The sequence below is a fragment of the Gorilla gorilla genome, chromosome 1, assembly GCF_029281585.2.
Source record: "Gorilla gorilla gorilla isolate KB3781 chromosome 1, NHGRI_mGorGor1-v2.1_pri, whole genome shotgun sequence".
NCBI classification, from domain to species: Eukaryota; Metazoa; Chordata; class Mammalia; order Primates; family Hominidae; genus Gorilla; species Gorilla gorilla.
The window spans coordinates 76913349-76938024 of NC_073224.2; the positions used below are offsets into that span (position 1 = coordinate 76913349).

The following is a 24676-nucleotide window of genomic DNA, read 5'->3' on the forward strand; positions in this document are numbered from 1 at the left end:
CTCCTGCCTCAGCCTCCCAAGTAGCTGGGACTACAGGCGCCCACCACCACGCCTGGCTAATTTTTTATATATTTAGTAGAGACGGAGTTTCACCGTGGTCTCAATCTCCTGACCTCGTGATCCACCCGCCTCTGCCTCCCAAAGTGCTGGGATTACAGGCGTGAGCCACCGCACCCGGCCTTGTTGTCTTTATTCTTGCCATCAGTATAAATCAGGGGTCAGCAAATTTTTTTTATAAAGGACTAAATAGTAGATATTTTAAGCTTTGTGAGTCACATAAGGTCTCTGTTACATGCTTTGTCTTTTTCAGCAGTGTAAAAATTCCCTCTTAGTTCATGGACTGATTAAAAAGATTGTAGGCCAATTTCACCCAGAAGCGGTAGCTTGCTAACTCCTGGTACAGATAGTTTTAAGACTATCTGCTGGGCATGGTGGCTCATGCCTGTAAATCCCAGCACTTTGGGAGGCCAAGGAAGGTGGATCATTTGAGGTCAGGAGTTCAGGACCAACCTGGCAAACATGGTGAAATGCTGCCTCTGCTAAAAATACAAAAATTAGCCAGGCATGGTGTCATGTGCCTGTAATCCCAGCTACTTGGGAGGCTGAGGCAGGAGAATCGCTTAAGCCTGGGAGGTGGAGGTTGCAGTGAGCTGAGATCGCACCACTACAGTCCAGCGTGGGTGACAGATTGAGACTCTGTCTCAAAAAAGAAAAAAAAGACTATTCAATGCCAATCACACTTTTGAGAACAGAGTCAAGAGTGGGGCAGCAGGAGGAAAGAGCAAAGAATAGTCTGGTGATATCACTAGTATTCAGGCTCCACGAATGGCCATTTCATATACTCCAAGGTGTACTAACATTACTATAAAGGAATTGAAAAATGTCATTCTTTGTTTTTTTGTTTGTTTTTTGAGACCAAATCTCGCTCTGTCGCCCAGGCTGGAGTGCAATGGCGCAATCTCGGCTCACTGCAACCTCCACCTCCCCGGTTCAGGCAATTCTCCCTGCCTCAGCTTCCCAAGTAGCTGGGATTACAGGTGTCCACCACCATGCCAGACTAATTTTTTGTATTTTTAGTAGAGACAGGGTTTCACTATGTTGGCCAGGCTGGTCTCAAACTCCTGACCTCAGGTGATACACCCGCCTCGGCCTCCCAAAGTGCTGGGATTATAGGCATGGGCCACTGCACCCAGCCTCATTCTTTCTATTAAAATGAAAATCTCTTTTTAAAATTTACAATCACACAAAAAAATGAATTTAAATAATATGACATAATTTCAGACAATAAAAAACAAAGTTTTTATTATAAGGTGCTTATAAAAATGATCTAGCAAAGAGTGTTAGGTTATTTCAGTTCCAAGTTCTCTTTTTTAAAAAGTTTTTTTTTTTTTTGAGACGGAGTCTCGCTCTGTCCCCCAGGCTGGAGTGCAGTGGCGCAATCCTGGCTCACTGCAAGCTCCGCCTCCCGAGTTCACGCCATTCTCCTGCCTCAGCCTCCCAAGTAGCTGGGACTACAGGCACCCGCCACCATGCCCGGCTAATTTTTTGTATTTTTTAGTAGAGACGGGGTTTCACCGTGTTAGCCAGGATGATCTCGATCTCCTGACCTTGTGATCCACCCGCCTTGGCCTCCCAAAAAAGTTTTTTTTTTTTTGTTTGAGACAGAGTTTTACTCTTTTTGCCCAGGTTGGAGTGCAATGGCGTGATCGCGGCTCACTGCAACCTCTGCCTCCTGGGTATAAGTGATTCTCCTGCCTCAGCCTCTCAAGCAGCTGGGGTTACAGGTGCACAGCACCACCACGCCTGGCTAATTTTGTACTTTTAGTAGAGACGGGGTTTTGCCATGCCAGCCAGGCTGGTCTTGAACTCCTGACCTCAGATGATCTGCCCACCTCAGCCTCCCAAAGTGCTGGGATTATAGGCGTGAGCCACCACACCCAGCCTAAAAAGCTTTTTTAAGTCTCTAAAGAAGTGGCCTGAACTCAAGTGAAAGATGAATTAGAGGAAGGTGCAATGATTTATAAAGAAAAATGAAGCGTTTCCCTTTTGGCTCATCTTCAAATTTAGAAAATAATTAAAATGTAAAAAAAACTAAGTCTAACAACATTCAATGTAGATTCATTTAAAACCACAAATCATGGTATGTCATGTCCTATAGCCAGGCAGACACTGAAATGAATTAAAACCAGTTCAACAAACATATTACAGCAAAGGACACTGAACTTACTGTGAACAACGTATTGAATTCACTTTCTAAATGAAGAAAGGGCCGGGTGTGGTGGCTCACGCCTATAATCCCAAAACTTTGGGAGGCCGAGGCAGGTGGATTGCTTGAGGTCAGGAGTTCGAGACCAGCCTGACCAACATGGTGAAACCCCATCTCTACTAAATATACAAAAATTAGCTGGGTGTCATGGTGGTCATCTGTAATCCCAGCTGCTTGAAAGGCTGAGGCAGGAGAATCACTTGAACCAGGGAGGGAGAAGTTGCAGTGGGCCAAGATCACGCCATTGCACTCCAACCTGGGTGATAGAGCAAGACCCTGTCTTGAGAAAATAAAAATAAATAAATAAATAAATAAATGAATAAATAAAAATAAAAAATAAAAATAAAAATCAAGGGGAAAGGCCGGGCGTGGTGGCTCATGCCTGTAATCCCAGCACTTTGGGACGCCAAGTGGGGTAGATCACAAGGTCAGGGAGTTTGAAACCAGCCTGGCCAACATGGTGAAACCCTGTCTCTACTAAAAATACAAAACAAGTAGCTGGGTGTGGTGGTGGGCACCTGTAATCCCAGCTACTTGGGAGGCTGAGGCAGGAGAATTGCTTGAACCTGGGAGGCAGAGGTTGCAGTGAGCCGAGATCGCACCACTGTACTCCAGCCTGGGTGACAGAGCAAGACTCTGTCTCAGAAAAACAAAAACAAAAAATAAATCAAGAGAAAAACCTTAATTGGTAAGTTGTTATCTCCTTTTTCCTAATAGTGTGAATTTAATGAAGACTAGCAGGACTAAATTGATTACATGTTTTTATATGAATTTAAGCAATAATATAGGCATAATTATAGACAACAAAAACCAAGGCTGTTTATGGGAGGTCCTAGTCATAGGGACTGTGTCCCCACAAGCTGACATAATAAATTAGTATTCTCAAGCCAATGACTAGATATATATACTCTTGTATTCTATTAATCTGAACCCTCAAAGAGACCCTGTAAGAATTAGAGACAGGGTTGGGCGCAGTGGTGCATGCCAATAATCCCAGCACTTTGGGAGGCCAAAGCAGGTGGATTGCTAGAGCCCAGGAATTCAAGACTAGCCTGGGCAACATGGTGAAACCCCATCTCTATAAAAAACACAGGAATCAGCCAGGCATGGTGATGCATGACTGTAGTTCCAGCTACTCCAGAAGCTGAAGTAGGAGGCTCAGTTGAGCCTCCAGAGTAGCTGGGACTACAATAGGAGGAGGAGGCTGCAGTGAGCCAAGATCACGCCACCGCACTCCAGCCTGGGTGAGAGTGAGACCCTGCCCGGAAAAAAAAAAAAGAATAGAAATAAACGAACATAATTCACTCATTTTAGTATTTCTATTTGTTTTGTATGTCGAATCTGCAAGAGACATAGCAAGAGAATGATTAGGGTTGAAAAGGAAATGCATCATATGGTTCTTTACCACAGGTTCATTAACAAAACCTTAGTAGATCTTTACCACTGGAATACTTAAAAGGATAGTCAACTATCTATTGAAATAAATCAACATCATTCTTTGATAAAGAGAATAGGAAGCTACAGAAGCCTAATGTAAAGATAAATACATTTCCTTTTTAGTTCCCATGATAAAGCATCTTTAAGAGCCAAAAAAACAAGGAAAATGAAGTAAAAGTAGACTGCTTGGAGTGGCTTTACTAGTTTTCTTCATAGTCATGAAATCAATTTCAGGGCAATACTTTTAATCGTTTTAGTCAAAAAGATAACTGAGGGAGGGACATTTTGTCGTCCTGTGCCACAGAGCTCCAGCTTGAATTTTTTGTTAGCAATATACTGGAAGAATAAAGTCCCTGACCATAGTTTAAAATCATCATAAAGAATCACAGGAATATATAAGAAACAATCTCTTAAAAAAAGGAAGCTTTTTATATATGAATATAGAAATATCTCTGTATATATGTTAAGTAAAAATAAACAAGAAAGTGCAGAAAAGTAAGCCAGGTGCCGTGGCTCATGCCTGTAATCCCAGCACTTTCGGAGGCTGAGGTGGGTGGATCACTTACCCAGGCGTTTGAGATCAGTCTGGGTAACATGGCAAAACCCCATCTCTACAAAAGATACAAAAATTAGCCAGGCGTGGTGGTGGATGCATAGTCTCAGCTACTTGGCGGGCTAAGGCAGGAGGACTGCTTGAGCCAGAGAGATTGAGACTGCAGTCAGCCCTGGTTGTGCCACTGCACTCCAGCCTGGATGAGAGAGTGACATCTTGTCTCAAATTAAAAAAAAAAAAAAGACAGAAATGAGAGTTTATAAAGCCAAAATTTGTATTATAAAAATGACAAGATAATTTCATCCATGAATTTCTGTAAATCTCCAAAAAATATAAACTGACAACATTGGTTGCTTTTGATGAAGAGAGACTGGCTGGCTGAAGGACAGAGGGGACAGGGAGATTTTTTAATGTATATTTACAGTAACTTTTAAGTTCTGAATCATATGAATACATGTACAACCATATTTAAAAATAAAATTTTATTTATAACAAAGGTAAACCAACAGACAAACAATCTCTTACCAGATCTTGGGTATCTTAGAGGGGGTCGACGTAAGCTGATTACAAGATCTTCACTCACTGCTAATATAGGAAGAGAAAACATTTAAAAATATATAAAATGTGAAACATACTAGCTTTATTACATGATCATCCCTTATTTATTCAACAAAGGTTTACAGAGCTTTTATTTATGCTAGAGAAGTAGAGACAAGTTTTCTAAGTGACAACTGTTGTGAACTAGTGATGATAGTGAACTAGAGACAAGTTTCCTGCCATATAAAATGTATAGTCTTGATGGAGAAATTTGCATTTTTTCTCAGCAAACCGTAGCTGTAGGAAGGAAAGAAATACTAAATAAAATTCTTCTAAATTGCTCAATTAAGAACCAAAATCTGTATTACGGTACCAACTCAATTATCTATTCCATTTGTGACTGACCCTCATTGTGGATTATTTATGGAATATTTTAATTTTAGGGTTAACATCCTGAGATTCAATACGCTCATTCTATTTAACCTTGTGTTGAAGAAATGCAAATTAATTTTAAATAAAAACATTAATGTGGGCCAGGGTTTATTTTAGACCGTCTATAGTTCAATAGCATAGGGATAGCGGAGAAGCCGATCCTATTAAAATGTTAATTTTAGTCTAGAAAACCACCTATAAAAGTATGTTTTCTCCAAGTACCTCACATAACATATTCTAAAACCAAATATTTATCAGAATTTGGATTCTACTATGTTTTGTTTCATTCATCTGTATAAAAAAGCATTATGTCTTAGCTCTGAGTTGCAAAAACCACATTCTGGAACTTTGATGATCCCCTTAAATATTCCAGCTCTAAAATTCTATGAAATATCTATCTCAGTATTTCACACATCAAGTATTTAGAACTTATATCGATATCTTTAAAAATAAATCTTGCCAGCCTGGGCAACATACTGAGACCCTGTCTTCACATAAAATTAAAAAATTAACTGGGCATAGTGGTGTGTGCCTGTAAGCCCAGCTATTTGGGAGGCGAAGGCAGGAGGATGATAGCTTGAGTCCAGGAGTTTGTGGCTGCAGTATAACTGCATTGCACGCCAGCCTGGGTGACAGTGAGACCCTGTCTCTTTAAAAAAAAACAAAAACCCTGCACACGTGATAATAAAGGCAAATTTTAGTTCCTGTTACTCCACATATTACAACTACCTTCCTCTTTTTCTTCTCTATACTTCTAGCCTTTTCAGGTTTAATTAAAACCTAAAATCTATTTTTGGTTTGTCTGCTTTTACTAAGCTATGTTTAATCAAACTGACTCTACAGACATCAATCACTACTTCAGTTCCCATCTTTTCATTTAAGAAGCATTTCCTACATGTGCTACTATATACATAGCCCATAGCCAAGTAAAGTACTTGAAAGACACAGGGTACCAGAGAGAGGTATGAGAGAACAAAATATCAAGTACCCTTCTTTGGTAGGAGGCTTCCTCATTTGTCTGCTTTTGTTCACCACTGCACCCTCAAATCAAAGCATGGAGACTGGCACAAAGTAGGTGCTCAATAAGTATCTGGAGAATGAATGCTCTAACTACAGCAGCTAGAGAAGCAAATGTTCATGATAAAATAGTAAGCATTTAAGAACAACTATCTGATTATTTAGCTAGAAACCACACTAGTAGAACAAAAATACCCATTTAACTTTTGGAAAAGTAAGTAGAATTTGTCCTAATATATTTTTGGATTATAAAATTAGTGTCATAATTTCCAGAAAGAAATGAATCTGGCCATAGGAGAATAACTCTTATGTAGGTATATATAACCTGAATTGATTAAACAACCTAACGGCTATTTTAAGTGAAAACAACTCAATTATGGAATTTCAAACAATGAGAAGATTTCAAACTATATTCCTTTTCTGAATTAATCAACATTTTCAAGTCTTCCAATAACAAGATAACCAAATGATGTAGATATTTTTACTATGTTGTTTTATAAGGTGGTCCTTTGGTTTAGGTTTTTTTTTTTTTTTTTTAGACGGACTCTGGCTCCATCACCCAGGCTGAAGTGCAGTGGCATGATCTCGGCTCACTGCAACCTCCGCCTCCCGCGTTCAAGCGATTCTCCTGCCTCAGCCTCCTGAGTAGCTGGGATTACAGGTGCCCACCACCACGCCTGGCTAGTTTTTGTATTTTTAGTAGAGACGGGGTTTTCACCATATTGGCCAGGCTGGTCTCGAACTCCTGACCTCATGATCCGCCCACCTTGGCCTCCCAAAGTGCTGGGATTACAGGCATGAGCCACCATGCCAGGCCTAGGTCTTTATTCGTAAGGGCATCTTTGCATAATTTTCTCTCACACCACACCGGTAGCCTTATATACAATTATAGCACTATTTTGAATATCAAAGTTAAACTGAATGTCTATCATTCTATGAGGAAGAAGGGCTTATCTTTACCTTAAACTTGTACTTAAAGCAGTCCTCCATCAAAGAGTGACTCCATTTAAATAATTTCTCTTAGACTTTATAAGCATTTAATAATTCCCTAAACTCTCCTTTCATTAAGAGGCATGGGATGGGAATATGCCAAGTATTAGATGTAGTATAAAAGCACCTTTTAGAGGAAGAAAACCCTGAGTATCTCAAACCTCTCAAAGACAGACATACTCTTATTTCTAGTAATACTGAATGCACAGTATGCTATTGATACAGTCCAGGTAATCTATGTGCAGATTCCATTTAATCTGTCATTTATATTGGTAAACATTTTCAATTTCTATTTATAGCATAAGCTTCTTGAGAAAAAGGATACACTTAAGCAAAATTGTATGAACTTCACATCTCTTGTAAAGGGCTATGAGAAAAAAAAAACCTCACTTGCATGTTTTACCGGGTACAAAGTGATTTCAAATGTACTATCTCATTTCTTCAGAGGCCCTGTGAGTTATGCAGGGCAAATAACACAGGTAAAGGCCTAAGGCTCAAGATGGGTGAGTAACTTCACTGAGGCCCAATGCTCTTGCCACAACCTCATGCAGCCATGGTGTACCTCATTAGCAGTTCTTAAATATAAGCCTAATATAAACTCCAAAAAGACTATTCAAGACATTCTATTACTTAATAGTTTTATAATGGTCCGGAGGCTAGCACTCAGTAGTCTTCATTATACCAATTTACTTAACTCCATAATTTTTATAAATTACTCTAGATTTAAAATTAGACATTTTTGCTTTCCCAGGTATACAATAAAATCTACTGCAAATAAATTCAAGATTATGGTTTTCCAAAATGGCCCAGAAAATCTGATTATATCATCATTATTCAAAGCATTTTTCTAAGATAGTTTATAATCTTAACACAGTAACATAGACTATTCAAGGAATATAGGATAGGCCAGGCGTGGTGGCTGATGCCTATAATCCCAGCACTTTGAGAGGCCAAGGCGGGTGGATCACCTGAGGTCAGGAGTTCGAGACCAGCTTGGCCAACATGGTGAAACCCTATGTCTACTAAAAATACAAAAATTAGCCAGGTGTGGTGTCAGGCGCCTGTAATCCCAGCTACTCAGGAGGCTAAGGCAGGAGAATTGTTTGAACCTGGGAGGTGGAGGTTGCAGTGAGTGGAGATGGCACCACTGCACTCCAGCCTGGGCAACAGAGCGAGACTTTGTCTCAAAAAAGAAAAAAGAAAGAAAAATTAGCATAAAGGTGTTTTTATTTGAAACTGAACTTGAACCAGACGTACTTACTCTAAGTTTAGAATACAATAGTTCACATTATAAAGCATAATGTTATTAGAAACAGGTAAATAAGTCAGGATCTGGGTACTAAAAACCAAGGATTATCAATTTTAATAGCTATGATTGTTTATTATTGTGAGACTTTCCTAATATCAAAAAAAGCAAATTGAAAATTAAATGGAACTAAAACCCAAAGCATTAATAACTGGACTTGCTCCTTTCTCCAGCTTTTTAAAATATTTTAATCAGCTTTTAAAACTTAAGTGAACTATTAAATGTAGCCTACTTCCATGTTACATTGATTCTGACAATTTTTTTAAACACTTTAACATCTTTGAAATTGGGATGCATCATATAATTATGGCATATTACTACAAATTACCAAAAAATTGGCAGCATTTTCCCTTGCTAGGTGGTACATAAAACAACGATGGTGTTTCTTATAGTCGATAGCATCTTAAGATCTGATAAACCACAGTATTAAACTGAAAAGACTGATCACACTGTGTCAAGATTTTACCATGAAGAAAAGTTAATCCATTTTAAACACAGGGCAGTATAACATATTCATTCATTTGACATTGAACAAACTTTACTGAGTAGCTAGTTATGACATGAGAGAATGATAGTGAGGCACTTGGGGGAAAGTGAAAGGGCTCTGGAGAAGACAAACCTGGGTTTGAATTTTGGCTCAGTCACATATGTGATCTTACAGAATTGTCTTAGCTTCTGTGTTTCAGTTTTCTCTTCTACGAAATTGGTATAATACCTATCTTACAAGGTTATATGGGTGGCTGGTACTCTTGAGTCTGCCCTTGTCTTTTCTTTACACATACTTACATTGCTTAATTCAATGAACATTTAAAAAGTTGGTAGGTAAGGAGAAAAACAGAAAGTTAACTATTCTTACCTGGAGCCTCTTGTATGCTCCTGACAGTTTTCTTTGAGATCGTTTGGCTTAAATCAGTTTGGGAAGATGCTTCATCCTCTAAAAAACAGACATAACATGAGTTAAAATTCAGAATATATGACCTGGGAGATCATGGCACAGATTATGCATTTTTGTAACAATACATAAGCTAAAATGCAAGAAATTCGTTTCTTTAGAAACAGGTTAGGTTTACCAAAACTTAGGAAATATACTAGTCAGAACTCCTCTTGAGACAGAATACAATGAATTCAACAGAATATAGTAATATTTGCCATTGTTGTTTTACAAAAATATATTACTTCAGAAAATCAAAAAGATGCGGTAGAGAGTCACAAATGATGTGGAAGAAAGCAGAAGAGTGAAAAATGTTTAGATCCTTAAAGATTTAATAAAATAGGGGTAAATTCTTTACTTGTTAAAAAAAAAAGCCTGTATAACTGCACTAGGCTCTGTGGAACTCAATACAATGTAACATATTTATTGCTTACCATGTGCAAAGCATTCTTCCAGGTACTGAAAAATACTGAATTAAACCAAGTACTTAAATTACTATCAAATATATGATAGGCTCCTTGTCTGCAAAAACCTTGTAATCTTAAAAGAGATAAAACACATATATGGGCTAAACTGTCTTCAGTTGCTACACCCAAAAATAACTGACATAACTTTAAGTTTCCAAAATCAAGTCTTCAAATCTGTCAGTACCTTCACGAGTCAGCAGGTAAACTTGCAGCCTATCACCGTGCTCTAAGCTGAAAACCCACTCCTCCGCATATCAATAGTCTACCACAAACTATGTCATCCCATTGTGACTCAGGTCCGCTGATTTTTACCTCACAGGTGCCTTACATGGGATTAACATGAAACTTCATCTGTGACTCAGTGTTAGGTCCTAAAATGGGGGGGCAGGGTGGGAGAGGGTAGATTAAGGAAACTGATTCACCTATGACTTACCTAACACTATACACTCACTTTGTCAGCATCCCTTTTGTCCATTTAGACGAAAACTCTAATTAATAGTCTTGTTTTTCAGGTTACTTTGTCAGTCTGATTTGCCAGACTACTTGAGGTTACAGTGACGGCCACCAAAGTGGCAGATTTTTGGCAGGGACCACCACACTGGAGAAACAGCAATCAGCTCAAGTTTATCAAACACTGGGGAACATCAGTTCACGAAAAATGAGTTACCCCATTTCGGTGAAAGTATTGGGTGAGGTCTCAAATCAATTCACTAAACTCAGCAATCCCTCGAAATGCCCACTCACAAAATTTCTCCTTCCTCTCTGCCCACCTGGGTGGGGAGGGAAAAAGACTGAAAGGTTAGATCCTCAGCTGGGGACTCTGGCCCGCGAGCGTTAAAGAAGGAAATGGAAGTGGTTTCCGTAGAAACATCCGCAGGGTAGAGGGAACCGAAATGAAACCGAACCTGGAGTAATTCGCTGTCCCCTCGTGAAGGCCTGCAGAAAAAGGCAGCTCTGACTCCCCTAAATTGATGCCCGATGTTGGGCAGAGCGCCCCAGCCGTGCCCGGGTCGCTCCACACAACCATCTTTCCACTCCTCCGGTCGGCGCTTCCTTCCCCGCTGCGGGTCAGGGTGGCCCTTGCACGGCGGCACAAGTCCAGAGGGGGCTGAGGAATACCCATTAGCCAATCCCAGTACTTAGTACCCAGGCGGGCATGAGCTCCACCGAGGCGCGCGCCCGCCCCCGCGCGTTCCCTGGCTCGCGGCTGGGACTGTTACCTCCGCGGTCCTCACCTTCAGAGGAATGAGAGTCCCGCAGCCCTCTCCTGGTCATAACAGGAGACGGCTGTAGCGGAGGCTGCTCTGAGTGCTGCTGTTGAAGGCGGGTCGTCCTTCGCGTCTTCATCTCCTCGGTTTCCTGGGGTCGCGGCTGCCTCCGCTGCCTAGACCGAAGGTAGTACGCGCTTTCTCTCACTTCCTCTTTCGCAAAATCGGACCGGAACTCTTCTAGCCGGGTTCGTTTTCCCACCGGGGACCTTTCTTTGGCCACCAGGGGCTCGAAGTCGCCGTACACTTCTGGCGGCTCGTCCGAGAACCTCACTTCCCGTCGGCCCTGGCGCGACGGAGGAGTTCTGTACGCAGGCGCATCGCTGCTGCCGCCATTTTGAGGGGCGAGCCGGCCCCTTCCCTCTCGGATGGGGGCCCTGGGGGTGACGTACACTCCCCATCCTTCCCGCACCGCCTCCGCCCGCCGCCCGTCGCCCGCCATAGTTGTTGACGTAGCTTTAGTCGATCGCGAAGATGGCTTTATGGACGCTAGGTTCTCCTGCCGGTGGTGGCGATGGCTTCTCGGGGGTGTTAGGCGGTGGCCGCTGTGGTCAGGGAGGCAGTTGCGAGTCGCTGGGGCCGCCGCCTGCGTCGTCGCTGCTGTGTAGCAAACCTGCCTCTGGGCCCATGGTGTGTCTTGAGGGCTGTGAGAGAGGCAGTGCCTGAGCTGGGTCAGCTGCTGTGGATCGCTCCCGCCTCCTGGCTGGAGGCACCAAAGAGGAGGAGAAGGGGGAGGAGGACGTCTCTGCCTTCGCCCTTAAGTAAAGGAGGGGTGGGGGCGATAGAAGGGTGGCAGGGCAACTTGCCTGTCCCAAGTCTAGCTGCTCGTGGCAAGTGTTGACTGCGTGTAGGAGACTCCCGTCCTATCTCCCAGTACCAAGTCTCGGGGAAAACGAGTGCGACGAGGGTGGAGAAGACCAAGTTTCGCTTCTCGGCCCCAGGCTGTTGCGCAGTTTCCCTGGAATCTTTTTGATCGACTGCTACGTTGACCATGTCCTTCCCAGTGTCCTTAGCAGGAGTGATGGCCAGAGAGAGAACTTTTGCACATGCCATGTTTTCGTGGCAAAAATTTTAGTTTCAAGTACCTTATGAGGGCGGTTACCTAGTTTTAAATTTTGTCACTTGTTGAGGGTGTACAAAATCCTATCTAGAGTCATACTCGTTGGATGTATTTTCTTTTCCGAAATGTACCCATAGGACACATAACCTTATTCCTGGTCTTTAATATTTCTCTGTTTTATACCAAGCAGCACTGTTCAGAAGACCATGTTAGTGCTACATTGTGCACAGTGAGAAATGAACAAGTTTTTTGATTAAAGACAGCACTGTAATTTTAAGTTGTGATCCATTATTTTTACTTTTATTCTGGATGTGACGTGATACTCTACATTTGATTTAGAATGCTTTATGGACTTTATGGAATAAGAAAGCATGGTAAAATCTATTTGTTTCACCTCCTTATACAAATGTTTACAGATGTGGCTAATCTGCAAATACCTAACCAAATTTAGACACATTCAGAGAAGGTCGATTAAGTTCGTGTAAAGTCTGAATAATTATTGAAAGAAAGCTTAAATTGCCTTCAAATATACAACTGCTTGTAGGGCTTTGTATGATTGGAGTGAATAGATTTAAAAAATTGTAATTTGGATACCAGTTACAATGAGCGATTCTGAAAAGTTTGAAGGTGTTTGTTTATTCTTCAAAGTAATGACCTTAAAATGTTTCTGAGCAACTCATTTGTTGCTCAAACTTGGCACAAATTTCAACTACTTAAGTCGTAATGTGTACTATGTTTTTTTTTTTTTTAATTTTTTTTTTTTCGAGACGGAGTCTTGCTCTGTCACCCAGGCTGGAGTCCAGTGGCGCGATCTCGGCTCACTGCAACCTCTGCCTCCCGGGTTCACGCCATTCTCCTGCTTCAGCCTCCCCAGCAGCTGGGACTACAGGCGCATACCGCCACGCCCGGCTAATTTTTTTGTATTTTTAGTAGAGACAGGGTTTCGCCGTGTTAGCCAGGATGGTCTCGATCTCCTGACCTCGTGATCCGCCCCTCGGCCTCCCAAAGTGCTGGGATTACAGGCGTGAGCCACCCTGCCCGACTGTGTACTATGTTTTTACTAATATTGTCCATAAATTTGGTCACAGGCAGGAGGAATTACAGTTTTAGAGTGAGATAAGGTTTGGCCTGTTAGGAGCTTAGTTTACTGTAGCTTTATATACAATATAGCTTTTAAAAACTGCAGTAACAAAAGAGAGACTTCTTTATTTCTCTTCTGTCTCTCTTTATTCTTGTCTTTTAAGGAAAAATGAAAAGGATACTCTCCCTTGTCAGTCTGGATTAGATGGTATATTTTGGAAATTAGCTAGATTTACTCTTCCAACAAAATGCTCAAAAGTATTGATATGGTAATACGTGGCTTTTATTTATGTTTTAAGCAGGGTTTCTTTTTAAAGTGGCTATTACATTACTCATTAGTAACACAATAGTATAAGTTCCTTAATAGATTTAATTATTAAATATAAATTTTATAGTAATATATTGAGTTCATATTATGAACATTAAAGCTTCCTTGAAACATTTTACCAAGACAGATGACTATGTAGAAACTGGGATACTAGCTTATAAAACTTGGATACAGGCTTGTAAAACTTAGGTTTGAGGGACAAATTAAAAAAGAGACAGGAGATTCTACATATTGAACAATCAGAGGAGAGGTTCTGCATATTATTGAATAATCAGAATATGCATATTTTGTAATTAAAACTGCTTGTAAAGGCTTAGGAATGGTCTTTCAACTAAATTAATGAGACACTTACTGTAAAATTAGAGGTATGGTAACTTTAATGCTAACATACACACACACACACATATATATATATGCATCGGATTTTCCCTCTCGTCTAGGTTGTAAGCATACGGAAACCTACCTCTACTGTGACTGCCTCCTTCACCTAGAAACCTTACAGATACGAAACTTTCATCACTAGCTCTGAGGCAAAGCTAAACTGTTATGAAACTAGATACTCTGCTGTAGCTATTATCGAGACTATAAGAGTGGCTGAAAAGAGGTGACATTACAGTGACAGTAGACGCATAGCCAATATTATAAGGGATGCGCTGGGACACTAAAAAAGGATGCCTCAGCTCTGGATATTAAAGTTACTTTGGGAATTTGAGAAATCTGGAGGAATTCAGTGACACAAAAAAGAAGACCGGTAAGAAAAGAAATGATTAAAACAAAGAATACACTTAATAATTCATTTACTTATCAAACGTGTGCCAGCAATGAGGAAGACTGCTTTACCTTTAGGGAATTTGCCATTTATTGGGAACGACAGAAACACGAAAAATTACAATTCAGATTAAATGGCATTAATTCACACACTTAACTATTAGGGCTAGGTCTGGAAATCCTGTGCTCTTGAGACTGGGTTCCTAAATCAGTTATTTTATTTCATTTTTAATTAATTTATTTATTTAGAGACGGAGTCTCGCTCTTTTGCCTAGGCTGGAGTGCAGTGGTGCAATCTCAGCTTACTGCAGCCTCCCCCAACCCCGGGTTCAAGTGATCCTCCTGCCTCAGCCTCCCGAGTAGCTGGGATTACAGGTGCCTGCCACCATGCCCAGCTAATTTTTGTATTTTTAGTAGACATGGATTTTGCCATGTTGGCAAGGCTGGTCTTGAACTCCTGACCTCAGGTGATCCATCCGCCTTGGCCTCCCAAAATGCTGGGATTACAGGTGTGAGCCACCACGCCTGGCCAAAATAATTATTTTAAATGAAACATTTTAGAACAATAAATTTTTTGTACAGGAACTTTTTGCTTTAGGGTAAGCAGAAATTCATTTATTTAAAGAGAGAAATCTATCCGTTGTGACTTAGTAGTAGAAATGAAGTAGGCAAACACTTAATTTTAATAAGGAAAAGATGATTAAAATATTAAACAGGAGGAAGTTAATTAAAGACATAGTAGCTGGCTCCATTTATTCCCCAGTCTTACAAATGATAGAAAAATATTTTAATGACAATACAAATGAAAATACCTGGAAATGTTATACTGAAATTAATTAAACACAATAAAGTGAATGGAATGTAGTATTCTACTTTTTGTTGAATTAGGAATTGCAGTTAATTATTAAACACCATCCAAGAGTGTTACCAAATCCTGTCACTTCTGCCAAAAGAGGGTGATTGAGAAGTGAAGGCACCAAAAATCACATTAAATGAGGAATTATTAATTCAATAAATACTTGAGCTACTATGTAGTAGGCAGTCCCTGTTCTCTGTGCTGGGGATACAGCAGTGAACAAAATAGACTAAAAGACAAAAAATGTTTCCTGCCTTCTTGGAGATTATATTCTATGGGAGGAGTCGGGCAAAAATCAAAATAAGTAAAATAGTGTGTTGGTCAGGACTGTTATGGAAAAAAAAAGAGGAAAAGGGGAAGGGAGTTTTACATGAGTAGATTTCTTCCTGAAATTTGGTTAGATTTGTCCTGAATTGGTGTAGGTCAAGAACAGGAATTTTAGACTTACTTGATTTTGTCCCCAACAAATTGTATGTTCTTGGGTAAATTGCTCGCCATCTCTTAATTTTCACATTTATAAAATTAGTGGATCAAAACAATAGCTATTTTTTGTCACTACTGTCATTTAGCAGACATGCTGCATATGTCATCTAATTTACTAATAACAAACTTATGAGGTAAGTAACGTTGTCCCCATTTGACACACGAGCAAACTGAGGTTTAGATTAGGTAACTCATTGGATTACATGCTCCTCTTAATGGCACAGAGGGTGTGTTCCAGGACATAGTGCTTGCCATTATCATTTGGTACTGCTGCTCACTGTGTTGGTCCTATGAGTTTCTTCAGTCTATGAATTTCAGGTCAGGGTGGTCGACGTCTTACAGAGATGACTGTAATCCTGTCAGATAGCATGAGATTGCATGGGACCTCTGCGGTTTGGTCGCGCATTTACTGCGCCTGTCGCTGGGTCAGACGACCTGGCAGTAGAGGGTTAAGGATGGAGAAGGCAGAAGGCAGGGCACGGAGACTACTAGTCCCAGGATTCCACGGGCGCCTTCCGGCGGAAAGTGTTTGTCATATGGGCGGGGACCCTGGACGACATTCGGGCCGCGGCGGCCGCTGGGTGCAGCCGAGCGGTGTGGAGCGGAGAGAATACTCGAAGGGCTCTCCTGACACTAACAGTTTTACGATTTAAAACTTCGCCAGAATTTGTAAGTAAACAAAATGACTATGCAACTTTTCCGTGTTTTAGTATTGAAACTGATATCTTGAATTTTTGAAAAGGACTTTCAGAAACGGTCCCTCCCCACCCCCACCTTCGTACCGCACAAATGGTATTTTTATTTTTATTGTTTTTGAGACAGGTACTTGCCCTGTCACCGAGGCTAGAGTACAGTGGCGTGATCATAGCTCACCACAGCCTCATACTTCTGGGCTCAAGGGATCCTCCCGCCTCAGCCTCCCAAGTAGCTGGAACTACAGGCCCGCACCACCATGCCCTACTAATTACTTTATTTTTTATTTTTGTAGCGACAGGGTCTCACTGTATTGCCCAGGTTGGTCTCGAACTCCTGGCTTCAAGCGATTCTCCCACCTCAGCCTCCCAAAGTGCTGGGATTACAGGCGTGAGCCACCACGCCTGGCCTCACTCAAACAGTAAACGAGGTAGGTTGGGGGTATATTTTTGTTTTGGGATAAAAAGAAACTGAATCTTATAAATATTAAATGGGTTAAGATGTGAGTAAATTTTTGGGTTTAGACTTTAAGGTGAGAAGCAGAATTATTTTAGGGTTCGAAATGTAAGTGGGAAATTTGCCTACTAGTGTAGGCGGCGATTACTCCATGCCCAACATGCCTAGGTTCTCGACATTCATAATCTTAATCCTGAAAAGATAATACTTAAAAAAAAAAAATTGGTGCTAAAAAGGGCAAAGTTGAAGTTTTAGTAAGACCTCCTACCATTTTGCTTACATATTATATATGTACCATTCTCCCAATTGTATTTAATACCTGATGAAAAAGTTTGTGCCTTTTCCTTCTTTTAACAAATTTCATAGTACTCTCTACTTTATGAGTAATGCTTAATTATCGGACTTTATACTGTTACACAGATCCAGAAATGAGTTACATAGATTAAACATACTGGCTTTGTTTTACCTGTCCTTAGGTTTTAACACATTTTATTTTGGATCTGTATGAGAGATCCTTTCTTTGTTTTAAGCTGTGGCAGTTATCCATGTTTTTTGAGCTTTATTTTTTGAGCACAAGATGAGGATATAAAAGGCCAGTGGAAACATTTAATAAAAAAAGGAACTTCATGGTAGAGTAACTACAGATGTTCTTGGAAGACTTTGTGTGGATTAGAATAGTTTGAAAAACTAACATTTGCTATGAAAACTGAGTGCCTGTCTTCAGTAATGTTTATTATGCTGAACGTGCAGTCTACAACTTGATTACCTGTTTTTCTGCTGGTTTGTTACGCAACCTTGCGTGACTCATTTAAGAACTATTTTATCTAGTTTCTTTCCTAATGTAGAGGTAATGCTAGCTTGAGAGCTTCAATAATTTATAAATAAATTAACTTCAGAATGTAGCTAATTATTTGAGGATTATTGGGTGTTTTAATAATGTATTGTATCTTGTATATAACTTATTTTTGCCTAAGAAGTAATTTCTGTATTCCATTCATTTCCATGGAACACAGAAGTCAAAATTCTATTCCAGCAAAGTCCACACTTCTTTGAAGTGCCACTTGAATTTCCTGAAGGAATGTTTGCTTCAAGAAGCCTTGTCTGCTTTATCACTTTGAGGTTGTTCACTAAGTCAACTGTGAAGGCCCATAAACTTGGAGATTCGACAACTTCCAAAAAAATTTAAAGAATGAAGAATTGGCTGTTTTATTTACCATTTAGAATTTTGATTGTGTTAAAATTTCATTAATATTTCTACATCATATGAACTACTGGATTAAACTGTGTCCTACAAGAAGGAATTCATAGGGCGATCATATATTATCATAAATTTTGCACAGAAATCAAGCACTTGGGAATAAGGAAGCGTGTCCCTAACATTGGTAATGAGCATAGACTGGAGTCATAGCTGGGTTTGAATTCCTATTTTGTCACTGTGTGGGCTGTTTTCCTCTTTACTAATATTTAAAGGAGCTGGCACATGATTTTTTTTTTTGGTGCCATGGCTCTGGTATGAACTGTGCACATAATTTTGGTAATCGAAATTTCTGGGAGGAAAATTCACCTATAACTCCACTACCTCAACAAATCAAATTGTTTGATTTTTAGAGATTTTCCTTCAGCCCTTGACCATGAGTATCTATCATGTAAATGTAATGACATTTTTGGAAAAAGTCAAATTTTGAAACATTGGTGTCTTCTGGGGTTTTAATTATATAAATGGAGCTGGTTTTGCCTTTAATAGTTCAAATAATAATTATTTACGGTTTTTGAGGACTTCTTTTGTGCCCCTGTGGTTGCCAGTATTGCACATTATCTCATTTGATCTTCACACTGCCTCTTTCATCTAAGTACTGTTATTCCATTTTGTAATTAAGAAAACCAAGGAAAAAATTAGCCAGGGGCTGGGTGCAGTGGCTCACGCCTATAGTCCCAGCACTTTGGGAGGTCAAGGTGGGTGGATCACTTGACGTCAGGAGTTTGAGACCAACCTGGCCAACATGGTGAAACCCCATCTCTACTAAAAATACAAAGAAATTAGCTGGGCGTGGTGGTGGGCACCTGTAATCCCAGCTTCTGGGGAGGCTTGAGGCAGGAGAATCATTTGAACCTGGGAGGCGGAGGTTACAGTGAGCTGAGTTCACGCCATTGCACTCCAGCCTGGGCGACAGAGCGAGACTCCATCTAAAAAAAAAAAACAAAAAACGAAGAAAACCAAGGGCATAGAGAGAGAGAGAGAGAAACACCAAGTCAGAAGCTGGAGCAGTCATTCGGGTCTAGGCAGTCTGACCTTAGAGGATAGTGCTATATTGGGTTCTGTATTTGTAGATTTGCTTTATGGATGTTAGGTCATATTTGTAGATTGGACTTGATCCTGGAGGCTGACTTATAACTTTCTTTGTATAAAAGTAACAGTATTTACAGTTTTTTGTTTGTTTCTTTTTTGAGATAGGATCTCTCTCTCTTATCCAGGCTGGAGTGCAGTGGCACGATCACGGCTCACTGCATCCTTGACCTCCCAGTCTCAAGTGATCCTCCTACCTCAGCCTTCCAAGTAGCTGAGACTACAGGCACACACCACCATAGCTGACTAATTTTTGTATTTTTTGTATGAACAAGGTTTCGATATGTTGCCTAGGCTGGTCTCTGAACCGTTGGGCTCAAGCAGTCCTCTCCTGCCTGAACCTCCTAAAGGGCTGGGATTATAGGCATGAGCCACCATACCTGACTACAGTATATTTTGAAGTACTGTATAAAGGTACTTTATAACTATTTTTTTCTTTTCTTTTTCTTTATCTTTTTTTTTTTTTTTTTTTTTTTTTTTTTTTTTTGAGACAAGGACTTGCTGTGTTGCCCAGGCTGGAGTATAGTGGCACTATCATGGCTTACTGCAAACTTGAACTCCTGAGCTCAAGCGATCCTCCCACCTCAGTCTCCCAAATAACTGAGACTGCAGGCACACACTGCCACACCCAGCTACTTTATAGTGAACACCAGAGTCATCTGGCAAATCTGTTAAAACATAAATTCCTGTAGGAGGCTCTCAGAGATTCTGGTCTAGTGGGTTTAGGTTGCGGCCTGAATTTGTACTTTTAGCAAGCTCCCAGGTAATGCTAATGATTCCTAGCTAGTGAGTTTAATATAGTAAGGAAACAAACACTTGTTTTCCATATTGTTGACTTGATAGTTATACCCCAGTAGCACTGAGCATTCAGATCTTGGTTTTTAAAGGAACTAGGACTTTTTAGAGAAGTGGCTGATTTAGTGCGGGGGCAGAGAAAATACAAGATAAGCCTGAAAAATCTTATGGTGCTTGAAAGTAAGGAAATGCTAGAAAAAGTTAGGGACCTTGTCGAAAGGACCCAAGAGCCAACTTGAAGGAGTTCCTGGTATCCAGGTTGGAACAATTTGAGCAATAAAATGAATAATGATAGTATTGGACTTTAACCCATAAAATAAAATGAGTTCATACTGATATTGCTGAGTGAATAAATAAGTAGGGGAGAAGGGACAACTCTAACAGAAGAATTCCATTTAATAAACATAGAAGGAAAGAAGGAAATACAAAACCACCATTAGGGAAACAGTACCATAGTAGTTGTTGCAGACAAAATCCAGTTAGAGGACAATCAGAATATTTACATAGTCTCAAAGTATCTCTCCCAGGATAATTATTAACTACAAAGAAAAAATAGTAATCTGACAGTGGAGATACTATGTTAACAAAGTGATCAAGGTTAACATCACCAGTAATGAGACAAGGACATCATGAACCCAAAGAGGCAGTGAGAAGGACACAGCGGCATTTCTGTGGCGTTTGTTATTCTTGCCAAAAATGCATAATCTTTTTATCTTTCTAATCATGATAAAATATTGTAAAAATCTAAACTGAGGAACATTCTACAAAATAACTGGCCAGGCCAGGTGCAGAGGCTCATGTCTGTAATCCCAGCATTTTGGGAAGCCAAGGCAAGAGGATCAGCTTGAGCCCAGGAGTTCGAGACCAGCCTAGGCAACATAGCAAGACCACATGTCTATTTTTAAAAACAAAAAACACCAAACCCAAAATAACTGACCAGTATTCTTCAAAAGTGTCAAGGTCACAAAGACAAGAAAGGGTCACAAATGACAGGTAAAGACTGAGGAACTGTCATAGACTAGACACTAAGGAAAAATAACAACTAAAAGAAATCGTGAAATCTGAATATGGCCTCTAGTTAATTGAATTGTGCCAATGTTGATTTCTTGTTTTCGATAATTATGCTTTAATTATATAAGATGCTAGATGAAGGATATAATGGAACTGTGTGCTATTTTTGCAACTTTTCTGTAAGTCTAAAATTAGTTCAAAATAAAAAGTTTAATAAAAATATGTTGACTTGAAGTAGATACTAAAAGTGATTAGGGAAGTTGAACTAAACCTGGCAGTCAGTTGTGCCACCCACTATCAGAAATCTTAGCAAACTCTTAGATCCTTCGTGCATAGCTTAATACCTCTACGTGGTCAACTGAAACTAGAGATACAAGTCAAAGGAGTTGGGAGGGAGTATGAAAAAGGGTAAGTAGGAAAGGAAGGCTTTCTGTACTCGGAAAATATCTGTAGAATTTGATCTGCGCCAGGCATTCAGTTCCTGTGTAAAAAACAATTCCCTAAGGAAGTAGAGTGCTTTTTGTTCCGAGGCTAGTACTTTTTCAAACTTCCTTTCAAAAATCTAGAATAAGTCACCAGTTAGTGAAAATACAGAGAAACGAAAAATTGTGAAAATAATAATGCTGGGATATTATGACAGTGGATATGGTACAGAGGAGTGGGCAAGACTTAGAAATTTAGTTTTAGACAGACAATAAATAGCTAGCACAAGTTATAGAAATACCTAAGCTTGGCACCAGATCTGACTGTTGAAAGTTGTGTATTAGTCTTAAAGGTTTGGCTGCTGGTGTTTTGAAGTGAAATTGTAGACAGAATTTGGACCATGGGCCTTTGGAGCATTAGAGCAACATAGATAGAAATGTACCAGTAAGTTTCCAAACCAGTTGTTCTCCTTTATGGCCATCCCCCTCAAAAAGTATGGTAGCAATGCATACACACCTGTTTCGTTTGTCAGTTCCTGGGGCAAGAGAGAGGAGAACATTCTGCAGCTGTTTTCTAACCTTGGGTCATATTTTTTATTTGGCTTCTCTGTTCTAAAGAGGGAACAGTGTGTGTACTAAATAGTACTGAAGATTGTCATCCATATGCCTTCTCTCAGTGATCTCAATATTGCCAAATTGGCCGGGCGCGGTGGCTCACGCCTGTAATCCCAGCACTTTGGGAGGCCGAGGCGGGCGGATCACGAGGTCAGGAGATCGAGACCATCCTGGCTAACACGGTGAAACCCCGTCTCTACTAAAAATACAAAAAATTAGCCGGGCGTGGTAGTGGGCGCCTGTAGTCCCAGCTACTCGGGAGGCTGAGGCAGGAGAATGGCGTGAACCCAGGAGGCGGAGCTTGCAGTGAGCCGAGATCGCGCCACTGCACTCCAGCCTGGGCGACAAAGCAAGACTCCGTCTCAAAAAAAAAAAAAAAAAAAGATTGCCAAATTAAAAGTAGTTTCTCACAAAACAAGTTGACTTTTTTCCAGGAGCATTTTATTTTCAACAAAAAATTATTTTAGATTATATGAATTCAAAAAGAAGAATGATTCCTTTTTTCATACTCCTTAATCTCTCATTATCTAAGGTAGTTGTGAAATAGGAAACTCTTAAGATTTCACTTTGTGTATGAAACTTATTGGAGAAACCATCTCATACAAAAAAAGTTATGATTATTGCTTAGCCTTGACTGTAGTACCCCCTAGAAGAAAATATTTAAAATGGGAATTCAAGAGAGTTTAAAGCATTTATACTTTTTCTATGTGCCTATCTTGATTTTATGTATCATATGAGGAATTGGTTGAGGCTGAAGTCTAAGGGATAAATTGCCTGGAAAAGTCATTCCAATCCAGACTCGGTCTGAAACTTAATTATTATGCTACCACAAAAAAGAATAAGGGAATTTTTATCTATTGAAGGCAGATGTGAACTTACTAACATACATTCAGGAAATAGCAAAGAACAAGATAGACTATTTAGAGAAGTTAATTAAAAAGTTGCCATGGTTGATGTAAATTTCAGTGGATTAAATAGAACTACATTTTCTATTTTGGTGTGAAAGTACTATTTTCTTTTCTAAATTTTCTTTTAATAAAGTTTCAGGAAGGATCTTAAATTTATTTTAGTTTACATACACAAAACCCCTGATTTGTATTTTCTTTTGTATAGCATTTGTGCAGTAGAGAAGCTCCTCAAATTTTGTTTTTTTGCTCACTGTTTTTAGTGAAGGAGGTTTGAAAATACAAGCATCCCAGCTTTTGCTGTGGGCCTCCCTAAATTTCCTGTGATCTCTACAGGGGATCTTTTTATATCCCTCTAAGAGCCCTTAGCCTACAGGGGATCTTTTTATATCCCTCTAAGAGCCGTTAGCCTTCACCTAAATCACTGGTTCCAGTCTGGATTCCCTAGACATCTAGAAGTCCTGAATGATTGTTCTTTCTATATCCACAGTACTTGGCATTGGGCCTAGCACATGGTGCGCTCCTCAAATAAGTGAAACAATTATGTTTAACAATCATAAAGTAATGGTAGTTCTCAAGGTATTTTTATTTAGCATTTCTAAAAACCTAATGATAGTCATATACTTACCTTAAATCAGCTGCTTTGGACTTAAGCTAATGAAGTTGAGAAAGGAAGCCAGTTTTAGGATATCCAGATCTTTCCAACTCTGTGTTATAGGGATATAAAGTATTTTGTCTAATTTAAAATAATGGAAGTTTTTAAACCAAGGCTAGTAGCATTAGTTTTTTGTTTTATTAGAACTTCTGTTTGGCAGATCTACATATCCGATTACTAAAAATGAGAAAACGAAATTATTGCAAGACTGCAGATTGTTTGGACATCTTTCCAAAATGGAGGAGGAGGGGTGGGATTGGAAAAAAGTTACCTTTGATAGCAAAATGGTTAGGAACCATAGTGCCTAATGGTCCTGAATCATTTCAGATTCCTCTGGGAGTTTAAAAGGATGTACCATCTTTTTGGAAAAAAATGCACATGTGTATGTAAAAAAATTTTTTTTTTTTTGGAAATGGAGTCTCACTCTGTCCCCCAGGCTGGAGTGCAGTGGCGCGATCTCGGCTCACTGCAAGCTCCGCCTCCTGGGTTCACGCCATTCTCCTGCCTCAGCCTCCTGAGTAGCTGGGACTACAGGCGCCCGCCACCATGGCTGGCTAATTTTTTTGTATTTTTAGTAGAGACAGGGTTTCACCATGTGTTAGCCAGGATGGTCTCCATCTCCTGACCTCGTGATCCACCCGCCTTGGCCTCCCAAAGTGCTGGGATTACAGGCGTAAACCACCGTGCCCAGCCGTAAAGATTTTTACATGTAATTTCAGAGGATTCAGGACTCCTGGAAGTTTATCCTGTATTTTTTGGTGTGGAAGTGAAAAATTATGAGGGGTGATTTCTCCCACCGCCAATATTTATTCATAGTGGAAGAGTATCCTTTGGCTTTGTGAGCAGATTAAATGAGTTAATACGAATAAAGTGTTTAGAACAGAAGATAGCACTCCATAAGTGTTAGCTACTAAGTGTTATTATCTGACAGAGGGTTACTGTATACTGTTTAATATCCTGCCAAATAAAGTTTTCTGAGTTGTATATTGCTTGGAGGAACT

At 40.0% G+C, this 24676-nt stretch overlaps 2 protein-coding genes across 6 annotated transcripts in view; one reads left to right on the forward strand and one right to left on the reverse strand.

The window, feature by feature from the left end:
* TOR1AIP1 (torsin 1A interacting protein 1) overlaps positions 1–12533 on the reverse strand; it is a 38280-nt gene extending 25747 nt beyond the window's left edge. For 2 of the 4 annotated variants that reach the window (XM_004027989.4, XM_019027317.3), the window contains exons 1-3: positions 11172–12533; positions 9395–9472; positions 4782–4838 (exon numbers count right to left, since the gene is read on the reverse strand). In XM_004027989.4, coding sequence (XP_004028038.1) covers positions 4782–4838; positions 9395–9472; positions 11172–11646 — 610 coding nt within the window. In that variant the 5' untranslated portion in view covers positions 11647–12533. Of the gene's footprint in view, positions 1–4781; positions 4842–9394; positions 9473–11171 lie in introns of all 4 variants that reach the window. The other 2 variants (XM_019027329.3, XM_019027310.3) reach the window with 1 other exon arrangement.
* A 3777-nt stretch (positions 12534–16310) lies between these two features.
* Positions 16311–24676, forward strand: part of LOC109023055 (torsin-1A-interacting protein 2) — a 37233-nt gene continuing 28867 nt past the window's right edge. The window contains exons 1-2 of one of the 2 annotated variants that reach the window (XM_031012533.3): positions 16311–16448; positions 16768–16902. The gene's annotated coding sequence lies outside the window, so the exon portion shown is untranslated. The remainder of the gene's footprint in view (positions 16449–16767; positions 16903–24676) is intronic. The other variant, XM_055366942.2, reaches the window with a different exon arrangement.